Source organism: Erythrolamprus reginae, chromosome 2 (genome assembly GCF_031021105.1).
Source record: "Erythrolamprus reginae isolate rEryReg1 chromosome 2, rEryReg1.hap1, whole genome shotgun sequence".
Classification (NCBI taxonomy): Eukaryota; Metazoa; Chordata; class Lepidosauria; order Squamata; family Dipsadidae; genus Erythrolamprus; species Erythrolamprus reginae.
The window spans coordinates 31,816,129-31,833,001 of record NC_091951.1 but is presented as its reverse complement, the minus strand read 5'-3'; the positions used below and the strand labels follow the sequence as shown (position 1 = coordinate 31,833,001).

Genomic DNA, 16,873 nt, shown 5'->3' with positions numbered 1-16,873 from the left:
GGATGACTGCAACTAGGAGACTCAGGCAGCTCACTTTAAAGCCAATGCAGGTACTCCTTGACTTAGAACCATTTGTTTAGTGACTGTTTGTTTATTTACTCCAGGCGTGGTCTGACTAGGGCATTATATACTGTAGTAGTATTAGTACTTCCCTAGTCTTAAAGTGTATCCCTCTGTTGATGCATCTTAAGATTGTGTTGGCTTTTTTAGCCGCCGCTGCACATTGCTGGCTCATATTTAGTTGGTTATCCACCAAGACTCCAAGATCTCTTTCATAGTCACTACTTGCTAAATGTGGTTCCTCCCAGTTTGTATGTGTGTCTTGGGTTTTTCTTGCCTAGGTGTAGGGCTTTTCTCAACATTGAACATCATTTTGTTAGTTTGGGCCCACAGTGTTAATCTATCGAGATCTTTCTGTATTTTGAGCCTATCCTCTGGAGTGTTGGCTTCCCACTCCAGCTTAGCGTCATCTGCAAATTTGATTAATTCCCCCTCTATTCCCTTGTCTAGATCAGTGTTTCCCAACCTTGGCAACTTGAAGATATTTGGACTTCAGCTCCCAGAAGTCCAAATATCTTCAAGTTGCCAAGGTTGGGAAACACTGGTCTAGATTGTTAATGAAAATGTTTAAGAGCATTGGGCCCAAGACTGAACACTGTGGTACCCTGCTGCCTGCCTCCCTCCATGTGGACTTAAAGCTGTTGAGGACAACTCGTTGCTTTTAATGTAAACAATCTAATAATTTTTTAAAAAAAAGTTTTTCACCCTTGTGATCATTGCAGGCATTCCGTGGTCACATGACTAAAATTCGGATGCTTGGCAAATTTATGAAGATTGAATATACTATATCTTCTAATTGGATCTTCCCTCCAATGTAATTCTTTACAGAAAAGAAACTCAACACTTGTATTTTCTCTTCAGATCAAGGTTGGGAATTGTCTGAAGGCTCAGAAGGAGCAGAAAGAAAAAATAGCTACATACAAAAGAGACACAGAGCAAACAGTGCAGAAGATGCTTGTAAGTATTCACTCAATGGTGAGGAGCTTTTGAGCTAATAGGAAGGAGAGCCCCATCCGCCATCTTTAATAATAAGCAGCCTGTTTGAAAATACAAGTGCTGACTTAAATGAAATTCAAGTTAAGGACGATATTAGGCCAGAGAACTTGTTCTTAAACTTTGACTGAGATGTCACCACTGGCTGAATGAGTCATAGTTGGATTAAGTGCCCCTATCCCATGAACCGTGCTTTATACAAAGGGTTTTGCTTGCTTAATAAATTAATGCAAACCATGTTTCATCTTGTTGAAAAAATTATGAACTCAAAATTTTTCTGTCTCCATTATTGGAATCCCTGATTGCCAAGAAAATTTTTATGAAAGTTATTTAAACTCTAGCCTTTTTTTAATTGAAGAAATCTTTTCTCCCGCCTGTTTTTAATATCAAAAGGTTTTTTTTTCTTCTTAGGAAATTCTTCCACCTCACTTCTAGATTCTTCAAGGAATCTATTGAATTATTATAACAAGAAAAATAAAAAAAAAAATAATAAAAATAAAAATATGCCCTTTGCTTTTTCTCTTTCTTGTTCTAGGACATGATGAAAGGAGTGAAAAAAAATGTAATAGCTGAATTCAGAGAGCTTAAACATTGGTTAGAAGCACAGGAGACGTTTATATTGATAAGAATGGAAAAAACGGAGAAGGATATTACGGGAAGAAAGGAGAAGGGCTTGGCCAAGCACACAGAGAAACTGTGCTCTCTTGAAAATCTCATCTGGGAGATAGAAAGGAAACATCAGCAGCCAGCCAGCAAACTCTTACAGGTCAGGCAGGAAGTTGAGATCATAGAATCCTAGGGCTAGATGGGACCTTCGAGGTTTTTTAGTCCAATCTTCTGCCCAAGGAAGGAGCCATTATTCCATCCTGAAAAATGGTTGTCCAAATTGTTATTGCAATGATGCAGCACCCAGAACTCTGTGAGGGAAGCTGCTTTACTGATAAATACGTCGTTCTCAGGAAATTATTCCTTATTTTAGGTTGGCTCTTTTTGTGAGGAGCTTCTACTCTTCGCCTCTTGTTCTGCCCTCAGGTGCTACAGAGACTAAATCGATGCCTTTTTCCTTATCATAGCCCTTCAAGCATTGGAAGATTGCTGTTGTGTCTCCCTTAATGTAATTTAATTTCCTTAACTTTTAAGCCGGCCAACTCTGAATTTGGGTGGTATACACTCATAAAATAATACAGTACAAAATGAAAAACAGTTTCTATAAAAATAGTAATAAAATAATCAATTAAACCCCTAAAATAGCATATTCATTCAGGAAACATTCATATCTCTAGGCCGAACTCTGTCGACAGAACCACGTTGTCCCTGCCTCTTGGAGGGTCAGGAAGATGGGGGCAGTATGAGTCTCTTGGGGGCAGTGGGTTTCATAGAGCTGGAGCTGCCACAGAGAAGGCCCTTCCCCGTGGTTTCACAGTCGGTATTGTTTGGCCAACGGGACCTGGAGGAGGTCAACCTTGTGGGCTCTATTCAGTTGCTGTCAGTCACGTAAATAGTCTGGTCAGCATTTTTTTGGTATGATGTTGTACCAAGGATGAAATGGAATAGCCCCTCCACAGAATACTCTTTGATTTTTTCCTATGTTTCTTTTCCATAAATGTAATCAAAATTATAATAGTAAAAAGTGTAAATGGAAATAAAGAAAATAGGGAAATGGAGAAGGATAAGAATGGGAAAGAAGTATAGGATAAAGGGAAAAGGAAAACACACACACACACACACACACACATAATTGTGCTGGATTCAACCAGCGTATAATTTTTCTTAGGGGGAAAAAGTAAAAACAATCCATCTCTAAAAGAAGTTGAACAGCTTGTGGTGGTGGTGGTGGTGGGGACAATGAGAAAATTAAAATTGAAACTACATTATATGTCTGTTAGTTGTCTGGAAGTTCTTACTCATTTATTTCATGATTGTAATAATTTAATTTTCTGCATAGGAAATGGCTCCTTTCAGTGCTTTGTCTCTTTATTTTTCAGGACATTGGAAGTATCTTGAAGAAGTAAGTAAATCCACCCTTTTCTTTACAGTCTCAGATCCTCCAGCAGTTTTCCTATTTTGGAAACTTCTTTTTATATTTAGCAGTATTTTAATATAAAGACAAAATAATAAATTTCAGGACTTCTTAGACATTTCCTTAGGTAACCTTAGGTAACAATATTTGATATGATCAATTATTAGATTTGGTTTCACAGTTGGTTGGTTTCCCAGTCAGTCAAATGTTTAGATTGAATTCTGCCATTTTATCCACCTATTGAGTCTAAGCTCTTCCAAGTAATGTAAGTACTGTATCATAAATACCTGCTGGTTGCCAAGCAAACAAATTGTGATTACAAGGACACTGTGGTAGATGTTAAGTGCGAAAATGGTTGTAAGTCATTTTTTTGACAACTGTTGTAACTGATTGCTAACAAATAGTCATAAATTGAAGGTTACTTATAAATGCAATTTCATTGCCTTACCTTAATCCATCGAGACCAGTTTGAATATTAATTAATTAGAGTTCTATGCTGCCCAATCCCATAGGACTCAGGGCGGCTTACAACAATATAAATAAAAAAAGTCAAGGAAAAAACTAATTTCTAAAATCGTAATTAAAACTAAAGACAATTCAATTGTATACATACTTATTCGGACACATGGACAAGCTAGTGGTTGATTTAGGACTCCCAGGCCTGCTGGCATAGCCAGGTCTTCATGGCCTTATGGAAAGCCAGCAGGGTGGCAGCCATACAGACCTCAGGGGGGGAGCTGGTTCCATAAAGTTGGGGCAACAACAGAGAAGGCCCTCCCCCGTGGCCCCGCCAACCTGCATTGTTTAGCTGACGGGACCTGGAGGAGGCTGACTCTATGTTCTAATTGGTCTCAGGGAGGTATGTGGTAAGAGATGGTCCCGTACATTATATCCATGGTCTAAATACATATGTTACCCATGTTAGCCATTGGTCATCTGTCATTGGCCATTTCTTTGACCAAGAGACTTTCAAGAGTAGAGAGCCGAAAACTGAAACTTAGTTGCCGTTACTAGATCTCTCATTTAACTTTAGGAAGGTGGGTGAGTGCAGTTCTGGGTCAGGATGCACTGAGTCACCATAGCGTCTATATTTCAATAGAGCAATGACTGATGCCTGAGAAACAAGGGCCCTTGTCAGTCAATCAGAATGCTGATTTACCACCAGTTTAACAGGTACCTGGGAGCCAAGGACAGAACAACACAAGAAAACAACAATCAATTAATAGCTTGCCATCAACATCTCACTGAACAACTAAAAGCAACAACCAAACACCACACTTATCTAGAAAAGTTCGTAAGTAGAGCGTTTGTAGGTAGAGGTACCACTGTACCTAAGAGCCAAGGACAGGACAACACAAGAAAACAACAATCTGTGACTTAATGGGTGGCCATCAACACCCCACTGAACTAAAACCCCTAGAAACCAGACACTACTTAAATACAATGTGTAGAACAGCCAAGTGCACCAATTCTGGTGACAGAGAAGTTCCCTGAGGAACCTGAAGTCTGATGTCCATCACCCGGGGGGGGGGGGGAATTATTGACCCCTTCAGAGAGGGTTCGCAACTTGGGCATCCTCCTCGATCCACAGCTAACATTAGAAAACCATCTTTCAGCTGTGGCGAGGGGGGCGTTTGCCCAGGTTTCGCATGGTGCACCATGCGGCCCTATTTGGACCGAGAGTCACTGCTCACAGTCACTCATGCCCTCATCACCTCAAGGTTCGACTACTGTAACTCTCTCTACATGGGGCTACCTTTGAAGAGTGTTCGGAAACTTCAGATCGTGCAAAATGCAGCTGCGAGAGCAATCATGGGCTTTCCTAAATATGCCCATGTTACACCAACACTCCGCAGTCTGCATTGGTTGCCGATCAGTTTCCGATCACAATTCAAAGTGTTGGTCATGACCTATAAAGCCCTACATGGCATCGGGCCAGAATATCTCCGAGACTGCTTTCTGCCGCACGAATCCCAGCAACCGGTTAGGTCCCACAGATTTGGCCTTCTCCAGGTCCCGTCGACTAAACAATGTTGTCTGGTGGGACCCAGGGGAAGAGCCTTCTCTGTGGCGGCCCTGACCCTCTGGAACCAGCTCCCCCCGGAGATTAGAATTGCCCCCACCCTCCTTGTCTTTCGTAAACTTCTTAAAACCCACCTTTACCGCCAGGCAAGGGGGAACTGAGACATTTCCCCCGGGCCTATACAGTTTATGCAAGGTATGCTTGTGTGTATGTTTTCTTTTTAATAAGGGGTTTTTAATGACTTTTAATTATTAGATTTGTTAAATATTATGTTGTTGTTGTTGTGAGCCGCCCCGGGTCTACGGAGAGGGGCGGCATACAAATCTAATAAATTGAATTGAATTGAATTGAATTGAAAGCTCAGAAGACAAAATCCCTGATGACCAACCCGGGTTGGATGGTGCAGCTGGCTAATCTTCAAGCACCATCTGATGGTTTAGAAAGCTTCTATTGGCAGGTTGATAATGGTTTCAGGAACTGGGCATGGCTAGTCTAATGAAGAGAAGGGGAGTCATGATAGCAGTGTTCTAGTATTTCAGGGGTTGTTACAGAGAGGAGGGGGTCAACCTTTTTTCCAAAACACCTGAAGGCCAGACAAGGAATAGTGGATGGAGAGTGATCAAGGAGAGATTCAATCTAGAAATAAGGATACATTTCCTGACTGAGGAGAATGAACCACTGGAACAGCTTGCCTTCAGGCATTGTATTCGCTTCATCACTGGAAGTTTTCAAGAAAAGATGGTGTAAGGCACTGATGGCGACCCTATGGCACATGTGATACAGGTGCCACACAGAGTCATACCTGAGAGCACATGAGGCATTGCCCTATATCAGCTCCAGCCTGCAGACGCATGCTGGCCAGCAGATTTTTGGCCTTCTAGTCTGCTGTTTCTGCTTTCCCCATCCTCCTGAACTCTGGGGATGGCGAAAAATGGGCCACATGGAACTCCAGGGTTTCAGTGTGTCCTGTGTGCATGAATGAGGTTGTACGCATGTGCGGGAGGCAGTTTGGGGAGGGCATTGTCCATGCATTGGGGGAGGGCATTGCATTATGTGTGTGGGCATGTGTGCACACGCAATCACACGCAGCCGCACCTTTTTTGGCACCAGAGGCAAAAAAGGTTCCCATCACTGGTGTGAGTGGTGTGGTGGTGGGTGGACTAGATGACCTTCCCATTCTTATTCTGTTATTCTGTTATTTTGACTTGCCAGGTACCAGGCTAAGGAAACGTATGAGAATCCAGTGGATTTACTTCTAGAGCAGAAGTGGGCAATCAGCGAGTACAGTGATTTCCTTGCGTTTGTGAAAAGTATCAAGACAAATTTGAGAGGTAAAAAAGAGCCTCTGGGGTTTTATTCTGGATGACATTTTGAGCATCCAAGAGAGATTCTGGGTTGGTGTCACATGGATCAAAGAAGGATCGATTTCAGGATCAGTGGCTCAGTTTTGATTATAAGATAAGACTCACCTGTATTCTTCGTAGTCCAAATCCATATGCACTGATCACCGGGGAAGCAGAATAAGCTACCACTAAGTATAATTGAATATTTATTTATTTATTTATTTATTTATTGATTGATTGATTGATTGATTGATTGATTGATTGATTGATTGATTGAATTTATAGGTCACCCACCTCCTCCAGATTCAAGGTGGCTTACAATAGTAAAAACATGATAAAATTTAAAATACCCCAATACATAAGAACAAGTTAAAAAAATGTAACCCAATAAAACAGCACATAATCATCGCTCATGCATACTAATGGCTGGAGTGAGAAGCAACAACCCCAGGCCTGTCAACATAAAAGTGTTTTAAGCACTTTTTGAAAGGTGAGGAGAGTGGAGCAGTATGAATCTCTGGGGAGAGTTGGTTCCAGAGGACCGGGACCACAACAGAGAAGGCTCTCCCCCATAGTCCTGCCAGATGGCATTGTTTGGCCGATGGGACCCGGAGGAGGCCGACTCTGTGCGACCTAATTGGTTGCTGGGACAGGAGAGGCAGAAGACAGTCATGTAAATAATCTGGTCCTAAGCCATGTAGGGCTTTATAGATATTAACCAATGCCTGGAATTGCATTTGGAGACCAATTGGAAGCCAGTGCAGCTTGCGGATTGTTGGACTAATATGGGTGTTTCTAGATACGCCCATCACAGCTTGTGCGGCTGCATGCTGGATTTACTTCTAGAGCCAAAGTGGGCAATCTGGGATTACAGTGATATCCCTGCACTTCTGAAAGGGGCTAAGAAAAAATTGAGAGGTAAATAAGAGCCACTTGGGTTTTATCCTGGATGACATTTTGAGCTTCCAAGAGAGATTCTGGGTTGGTATATGGATCAAAGAGGGATTGATTTCAGGATCAGAAGCTCAGTTATGATTGTATTATTTATTTATTTATTTATTCATTCATTCATTCATTCATTCATTTGATTTGTATGCCGCCCCTCTCTGTAGACTCGGGGTGGCTCACAACAACAATAAAACAATTCAAGACAAACCTAATAATTTAAAAACATAACAAAAAATCCGTTATTAAAGCAGACATACACACAGACATACCATACATGAATTGTATAGGCCTCGGGGAGATGTCTCAGTTCCCCCATGCCTGACGGCAAAGGTGGGTTTTAAGGAGTTTATGAAAGGCAAGGAGGGTGGGGGCAGTTCTAATCTCAGGGGGGAGCTGGTTCCAGAGGGTCGGGGCCACCACAGAGAAGGCTCTTCCCCCGGGACCTGCCAAACGACATTGTTTAGTCGACGGGACCTGGAGAAGGCCAACTCTGTGGGTCCTAACTGGTCGCTGGGATTCATGCGGCAGAAGGCGGTCCCAGAGATATTCTGGTCCGATGCCAGAAAGGGCTTTATAGGTCATAACCAACACTTTGAATTGTGACCGGAAATTGATCGGCAACCAATGCAGACAGCGGAGTGTTGGTGTGACATGGGCATACCTTGGGAAGCCCATGATTGCTCTCACAGCTGCATTCTGCATGATCTGAAGTTTCTGAACACTTTTCAGAGGTAGCCCCATGTAGAGAGAGTTACAGTAGTCGAATCTCGAGGTGATGAGGGCATGAGTGACTGTGAGCAGTGAGTCCCGGTCCAGATAGGGCCGCAACTGATTACCTGTATTCTTTCTAGCCCAAATCCATATGCAGTTATCACTGGGAAAGCAGAATAAGCTACCACTAAGTATAATGGAATATATACAGCTAGTTCTTGACTCACATCGTCAGTTGAGCTGAATATTTCTGTTGTGAAGCAAGTCAGTTACTAAGTGAGCAGTGCCCCATTTTATGAACTTTTTTGCCATAGTTATTCAGAAAATACTGGCAGTGAAGTGAATCATGGTTGATAAATGAATCTGGCTTCCCCCATTGACTTTGCTTCTCAGAAGCTCCCCAGGAAGGTTGAAGAGGACAAGCCCAGATGCTGCAACCATCGTAAATACAAGCTGGTTCCCAGTGCCCGAATTTTGATCACGTGACTGGGGAGGCTCCAGCAGTCATAAGTGTGAGAATTGGTCATAAGTCATTTTTGTCATTGCTGCTATAATTTCACTGCACAAATAATTCTAAGATGAGAACTACTTGCATATGGAATATATAGTAGAACATATTTATACCTTCTTATGGACTATGTTTAGCCACCAATGGCATTCTAGCTTTTGGTTTTCCATATTTCTTATTTCCTGATTTGAGTCCAAGGAAAGCAAATCAGTATATCTGTAGGGAGTATATTTTTTATTTATTTTATTTACTTATTTATTTATTTTGTCAAACAATTATAGGGTGACAATTTGTACAAATAAACATTAGATAAGTAATGATAAAAAGTAACAAAAGAAGACAATAGTACAGGGACGGTAGGCACAATGGTGTGCTTATGCATCTTGTAGTATATCTGTAGGGAGGCCCTTCTGTGGCTCCAGTTCCAGTGATGAGATGCTGAATCCCTCCCTTTTCTTCCCCAGATACTTTGGCAAGTGAACTTCAACAACAGGAAGGTAAATATTATAAAAATGTATAAGAATCTCAGTTGCCTGCTATTTGAGCTCTGATGCCAGTAATTTTAAGAGAAACATGATAATTAACAAAAAAGAAAAATATAGGATTAGATATCCTAAAGACTATGATAATTCAGTAATTCAGTAAACTTTAATGATTTTATGATTTATGAACTATTACATGCCATTTATATATACAATATCAGCATATACAGTAGGAACAAAATTCTTGTGTGTCTGATCACACTCGGCCAAATAAAGCTGTTGTTCTGTTCTGTTCAGTTTTGTTCTGTCCTGTCCTATTCCTACTCCTCTACTCCACGTCACACCATTCCACTTTATTCCGTTCTGCTCTTTTCTATACATCTAGAAAATTGAAGTCAATCTAGGTGTAGAATGAAAGATCTGGGGAAATAGGAAAATATGGCCAGGGACTGAAAGGAATATCGAATTCCTACCAAACTAATAACATCCTGTTGATTTTACTGCCTGATGACCTTGGGGGTCACCTGATTGAGGAAAGCAGAGGTTTCCGGTGCAAGATCCTCCCCTTTTCTCCATGCCTGTGATACCCTGAAGCTCATAGAGAAAAGGGTAGAACTTCCACTCATCCCATCATTTGTCCCAAGTTACCACTGGGGGATCTTTCTGACTCTGCCAGTTCAGAATTGAAACATGGCAGCCTCTTGCTCTGCCTGATCTTCTGGATTAATGCTCCAGGCAGAGTCCCTGTTCAACCGTGGCTGTCTCATCAAATTAGTGAAGGCAAAGCCAACCACTCTTCACTCCCAATCCCATTAATCTCACCTGCAAGATGGAAACTAAAGAGAATTGTGTAGGGAGGCTTGAAGAGGTGGAACACTATGAAGGATTTGAAGGTCTTGGCCATAAGTCTTCAACCTTGGCCACTGTAAAACTTGGGGACTTCAGTTCCCTGAATTCCCCACCCAGCAGGGCAGACCTGAAGGGCAATGAGCAGAGTTATGGCCATATGGGAAACTAGAGACTGGGGGAGTGGACAATGAAGCCAAGAGATGATTCTGAAGGCGTGCAGCTGACTGGCAGCTGGATTGGCAGGTGGCAAAGGCAACCTTAGTGAATCTAATGATAAAACCAGATGTCAGAGGGATGCCAAACAGGCCGGCAATTATCAGAGGATGGGACTAAGACAGGGGGAGAACCTGAGTGCTTGGAAAAAAAGGAGTACAGAGAGTACCTGGACACCACAAGTCTTACAGCTGCCATTGTTGGAGAACTCTTAGCAAGGCAATACTTAGGCGTTGTTTAAAAACAAACAATGAGTCTTCCAGTCCTGAAGGGGGTATTTGGAAGCTGAACTCCCTTCACACAAGAGCGTTAAACTCTTGAGGGTGAAGAATCAGACAAGGCCTCCAACTGAAGCTCTTGTTCTTCTCTGTCTTTTCTTCCTTCCCCCCCTTACAGAGAATGTAATCCTGGATCCAGACACAGCCAATTCTAAGTGCCTTCAAATCTCCGCAGATCGAAAAAGCATAGTAGTTAAAGCAATATATCCTGTCCCAAACTGCAAAAAATTTGAAACCTTTCCTTATGTCCTTGGCTGTCAGAAGTTCTCGACTGGGAGATATTTCTGGGAAGTAATTGTAGGAGATGGAACAGGATGGTGTGTAGGGGTTGCCAAAAAGCCAAAGAATGTAACAAATGTTGATGTGCCGACCAGCTGCTGGCAGATTGGGGAATGTGAAGGGAAATACATGGCCATGTCTCCGTCAGAAAGTTCTGAGCTGGTTCTGACTGAGAGGCCCACGAGGATCCGAGTCTCTCTCAACAAGGAAGAGGGGCAAGTGAGCTTTTTTGATGCCAGGACATTAACTCTGCTCCATTCATTCTCTGACACTTCCTTGGCTGGAGAGACCCTTCGGCCCTGTTTCTATTTCTCCAACAACCCCTGCATGACACTCCCTAAAAAAGGGGACCTCCATAAGCAAAACTTTGGAAAAATCCCTATTTGCCAAGCACGGATCTCTGAAAAGCTTTAAAGCAGAGGTTCCTTAGCATTCTACTACTTCAGCTTCCTTGTGTATTCTCTGCCACACCAAATTGCTTGCAGTTGTGTAGCCTTAGAATGGGTCAGTCAATTAATCTAAGAAAGTGAGATGTGCAATATAAGCTTGATAGGATGCAATGTCCTTTGTTCAGGTGTATCAATATTAAAGATAGCTCCTCTTACAGCCAAACCCATAAATCATGGACTTTAGATGTCCATCACAGTTCTCCTGCCCATTTATGTACTTTGCTTGTTTGTTTAATGTTTAGTTGCAATCAGTTATTGTAATTTTATGGGTGTCTCATGGGTTATAGTTCCTTCCTTTGCAATTTTATGTCAATAAATGTATTTTTATCTCATTTTATTTGCCAATATGAGATTTTATTTCTACTTTAGAGTGGTGTTGTTACTTTTATATACTGCTTGAAAAATAAAACACTCAAATAACACATCCTAGATCTGAATGAATGAAATATTTCCATTGAATACTTTGTTTTGTACAAAGTTGAATGTGCACAACAGCATGTGGAATTAATTGTCAATCAGTGTTGCTTCCTAAGTGGACAGTTTGATTTCACAGAAGTTTGATTTACTTGGAGTTACATTGTGTTGTTTAAGTGTTCCCTTTATTTCTTTGAGCAGTGCATTTTTTGAATTCAAGCAAATCATTGATTATTCAGTGTAATACTATATGTACATAGAAAAGGAAGATACATAGAAGACAGTAGACAAAAAGAAAATGTACCATCTGTTATCGAGCTAGAAGATGTGAGTGGTATATGAACTAAATATTTTACCTGGTCAAGCCAAAATGCAAATAGAATTGTTAACAGAATTGTAAAAATGAAATGGCAGATGAGCTTTGGGGACCGGCGGTAGGGCATCGGCAGTGGGAGCGGGAGGGCACCAGCAGCAGTGGTACCGGGCAGTAGTCGCGGGGTGGTGGCTGTGAGTGGGAGCTCCAGGGTGGAGGCACCAACAGCGGTGGCTGGACGTGCTTCTGGATGCCGTACATGCTGGCACTGTGCTGGGCATGGGTGCGGGGTTGGCACTGGCCCGCTGGCTGGGCCAGGATGGAGAGAGAGAAAGATTAGCAAGAGAGAGTGAGAGAGAATGAAAAAGAAAGAGTGAGAGAGAGTGAGACAGAGAAAGAAAGAAAGAAAGAGAGAAAAAAAGAGAGAGAGAAAGAAAGCAAGAGAGAGAAAGAGAAAGAAAGCAAGAGTGAGAGAAAGAAAGAGAAAGAGAGAAAGAAAGCAAGAGAGAGAGAGAGAGAAAAGGAGAGGAAGGGAGAGAGAGAAAGAGAAATGAGAGCAAAGAGGGGAGGAAAAAAGAGAAATGAGAAAATGATTTTGGTTGGTGGTGTGCCCCAGGATTTTGTAAATGTAAAAAATGTGCTGCAGCTCAAAAAAGGTTGAAAATCACTGCTCTAAACCATACTAAGCCACAATACCTTCTGTTGTGGTTCAGCCTGAGCCAGATCAAAGACCAGCTGCGTCTCTGCTGGCTCCATGCCCGGGGGAGTCTGAGAGCGGAGGGGAGAGTTCTGTACAGCCGGACAGTGGAGCCAGCAGTCAAGAAAGTTAAAGATGAAGCAAGGCCTGGGAGCCCTGGGGAAGGGCTATTTCAAGCAAGTAGCTTTGATTCTCTGGATTCCCTGGAGTCCCTAGATGACGAAGCACAAGCTATCATTAGTATGCGGCAGAGACGCATAGCTCAAAGGAGAACTCAACTGCGTAGATATTATCAGCATTGAATGAGGAGCACCTGGGGGTTGGGTGTGGTCCTCATTAGCAGGGAAGGGTTTATAAGGCATGAGAACCATTTTGGCAGCGTGGAGTGTTATCAAAGAGGAGTTGGTGTTATTTGCATTTTCTCTCAGCCTTTTTGTTGCTGGCTCGTGGCCCAGCAGTCTTGAAGACTGGTGGGAGGTTTGGGTCTGTTAGCTCAACAGCCTCGTTTGGCATTAAGGATCCTGTTTTTCTGTATGAACAATTGCTTTTGTGTTTCTTTTGGAGTTCCAGTGCTTTCCTGACTTGTAAGGACATTTTCTGTTGCTTTCTTTGCTTTTTACCATTATAAAACTGTGTTTGGATTCAACCAGTGTATCTGGCTTATCTTTTTGGGTTGGTCATAGCTTCCGGAGTGACCCAGACAGAACACCTTCAAGCCAAGCCACACCTAGGCAAAGGTGCATTATGTATATATACTTTTGTCAGCCAATCAGATTATATTACAATCTGCATATTCACCGGGACAAGCAGTTTTACATTGTTGCAGTTACAGTGATCCCTCGATTAGCACGGTCTCGATTAGTGCGAAACGCTACAACACGGTTTTTCAAAAAATATTAATTAAAAAATACTCCATGGTTTTTTTGCTATACCACGGTTTTTCCCACCCGATGACATCATACGTCATCACCAAGAGTCACTTCTCTGCCTCTTTCTCTTTCTTTCCTGTCATTCTCTGCTTCAATCATTTTCTCATTTCTCTTTTTTTCTCCCCTTTTTTCTATCATTTCTCTCTCTCTTTCTTCCTCTCTCACACTCTCTTCCTCCCTCTCTCATCTCTTTCTTTCCTTTTCTCTCTTTCCTTCTCTCTCCCCCCCTCCACTTGCCCACGAGAAGAAAAAAAGGAACCTCTGCCGGGCAGCTCCCCTTGTGCCCCCGCTTTGTGCCTGCCTCTTGTCCCTCTCTTTTGGGGATTTTTTTTTCTTTTCTGTCTGAGTGCGTCTGTGTGAGCGCGAGAGAGGGAGTGCGTGTATGTGTGTGTGTGTCTGTTGCGGCTTGGGCTGGTCGGCCTCGGAGGCGGGAGAAGGCGAAGAGGTAGCAAGCGGGGAACCCGGCGGGGTGGATGGCGGCGTGGGCGTGTGTGTGTGTGGTGGCCGCCTTCAGCTTGGGGTTGCCGCCGGCGTGCTCGAAGGACGCGCCGCCGCCCGCCTTGGAGCCCTCGAAAGCCTCGTTGTCTTCTGTGCTCTGCTCGCCGCTGCTCTCCAAGCGGGGCGCAGCGGCTGGGAGCGCGCGCCTTTTCTCCCCTGCGTGGATCCTGGCTAGCCGTCGCGCCTCTCTTGAAGATGGGGAGCCTGGCGACGCGCTGTTTTCCCCCACCGAGGACAATCGGGGTAAACTCTTTTGGTTGGGAACCAACCGGCCCGGTGCTCTTTTGGCTCTCTTGGGGTTTCCCCTTTGCCTGGGCAGCAGGAAGACCCAGGGAAGGTTCCTTTGGCCGCCCAACAGCTGATCTGCTCCGCAGCGCGGCAGCAGCGAGGAGCCGAAGATGGGGTTTCCCCTTTGCCTGGGCAACGGGGAAACTCCATCTTCGGCTCCTCGCTGCTTCCGCGCTGCGGAGCAGATCAGCTGTTGGGCGGCCAAAGGAACCTTCCCTGGGTCTTCCCCGCTGCCCACACGCAAACTCCACCATCTGCGCATGTGCGGCCATGGAAAAAAAAGGGTGCGCATGCGCAGATGGTGTTTTTACTTCTGCACCACTATAACGCGGAAAATCGATTAGCGCGGGAGGTCTTGGAACGTAACCCCCGCGCTAATCGAGGGATCACTGTATTACATTGATTACAATTCTTCTCTCTGCAATTTGGAATATTACATCAGGTAGGTCCCAATCCTGACAGAAAAATCTCTACAAGTGGCTAGATATCAGAAGAGATAATACAAACAAATACGAAATAAAGGGAAATTTGTAAATAATAAATCTAATGAAAATGGCTGAAAATATAGTTGATAGACAGGGAAAGCATAGATATTAATATTTTCTTCTTTCTGAATTTACTAGAAATGTAAAATAAGAAAATAAGGGGGTGTTATGTAACCACCTTGTATCTGTATGTATCGTACAGTGGTTTTTCTGTACTTTTTAATGTTTTTATTCAAATGTTATGTTTTTTTCTTTGCATTTTTTACTTCAGTCTGTTTTTGTTGTTGTTTGTTTAGATTTCAATAAAAATTTTATGTAAATAAAAGAAACTCAATCCGAGGCAGCCCAAAACTGGCTTCGATATTGAGATGGGTGTCAGATCCAGTTTGATCTAGTGGTTAAGATGCCAGGCTAGAAAGAGGAAATCTCAGAGTAAGTCCTGCCTTAGCCATGAAAGCCAGCTGGGGTAACAGTCATTTATTCTCAGGATTGTGGTGGGGGAAATAGGAAGTGGAAGATGTTTTGGATATGTTTGCCACCTTGAGTTATTTGTAAAAAATAAAAAGTAAGGGGAGTGAAACTGAACTCTGATGTGGTGACTTTGATTGCTAACAGCACTTTCCTGGAAAATCTCAAAGCATCTAAGCAATTGAAAACTGACCAGCTGTTGTTGGCAAAAGAGTAAACGAATAATCCTAATAAACACACCTAATACGGGCAGTCCTTGATTTACAACCACAATTGAGCCCAAAATTTCTGTTGCCAAGTGAGACAGCTATTAAGTGAGCTTTGCCCTATTTTAAGTGCAGCAGGGGAGAAGAAGGAGAAGGCAATGTAAAACAAGAGGTTTTCATAGGAACGAGGAGAACGAGAGAGAGAGAGAGAGAGAGAGGAAGAGGAAGGAGAAAAAGATGGAGAGAAAGGTAGGGAAATCAACGGAGGAGCAGAGGCAGTTACAAGAGAGACCAGCAAGCAGCGGAGTAGGGAGGTGGGGGGGAGAGAGGAAGAAGCACCAACCGGCCATCTGACCATCACCTCACTGCACGATCCACCTGCTGAGAGGAGACTTCACAGGGGACCAGCTGGAAGGACAAGTCCAGGCAAGGTGCCTGTGTGAGGGAGCATAGTGGACTTGCAGCCATATGATGGACTTTAGAAGGGAAAGGTGCCTGGATGGTTGGAAAGGAAGGCAGGGGGAGCCCAAAACCCAAGGATCCCTTTTGGAGGTAGCACTAGATGACGATCTTTCTTGTCACAGTTGTTAATGCAGTAAGCAGTTGTTAAATCAGTCACCCAGTTGCTGAGTGAACCCACGATTGCTAAGCTTCCCCACTGATTTTGCTTGTCAGAAGGTCACAAAGGGTGATTACATGACTGGGGGGAATACAAGCGTCATAAATATGGGCCAGTTGCCAAGCGACTGAATATTGATCATGGGGATGCTGCAATGGCGGTAAGTGTGAAAATCTGTCATGAGATACTTTAATTCCTCTCCCTCCCTCTCCCTCTCCCTTCCTTCCCTCTCTCTCTATATATATATATATCCCCAAATGGAGAGTCACTGATCTAACCCAACAGAATCTCAAAAGGGATGGGGATTGGAGAAATTATTATTGCAATGTGCTCTTCATGGGGCTACCTCTGAAGAACATTTGGAGGCTACCGCTGGTCCAGAATGCAGCCGCGCGAGCTGTTGTGGGTGCACTAGGTACATCCACATTACACCAACTCTCTGCGAGCAGCACCAGCTCCCTATTGGTCTCCGGGTGCAATTTAAGGAGTTGGTCATTACCTTTAAAACCCTACATGGCTTAGGGCCAGACTATCTTCAAGACCGTCTTCTACCACATGACTCCCAGTGACCCATAAGGGCCTACAAGGTTGGTTTTGTCTGAGTCCCTTCAGTTAAACAATGTTGGCTGGCTGGGCAGTGGGGGTGGGCCTTCTCTGTGGTGACTCTGACTCTCTGGAACCAGCTACCTCCTGAGATCCAGACTACCCCCAACCTATTGGCCTTATGGAAAGCTGTAAAGACATGACTTTTCTGGCAGGCCTGGGGCCATTGACTTGATGGCCTATCATCAAGATCTGGC

The 16,873-nt window shown here is 43.5% G+C and overlaps 1 protein-coding gene across 3 annotated transcripts in view; it reads left to right on the top strand.

Moving 5' to 3' along the window:
• Nucleotides 1-11,488, top strand: part of LOC139163114 (zinc finger protein RFP-like) — a 182,952-nt gene extending 171,464 nt beyond the window's left edge. Inside the window, exons 2-7 of one of the 3 annotated variants that reach the window (XM_070744069.1) lie at nt 922-1,017; nt 1,589-1,819; nt 3,039-3,061; nt 6,309-6,427; nt 9,071-9,103; nt 10,547-11,488. In XM_070744069.1, the coding sequence (XP_070600170.1) occupies nt 922-1,017; nt 1,589-1,819; nt 3,039-3,061; nt 6,309-6,427; nt 9,071-9,103; nt 10,547-11,121 (1,077 nt within the window). In that variant the 3' untranslated portion in view covers nt 11,122-11,488. The remainder of the gene's footprint in view (nt 1-921; nt 1,018-1,588; nt 1,820-3,038; nt 3,062-6,308; nt 6,428-9,070; nt 9,104-10,546) is intronic. The other 2 variants (XM_070744072.1, XM_070744070.1) reach the window with 2 other exon arrangements.
• Nucleotides 11,489-16,873: the final 5,385 nt, after the last annotated feature.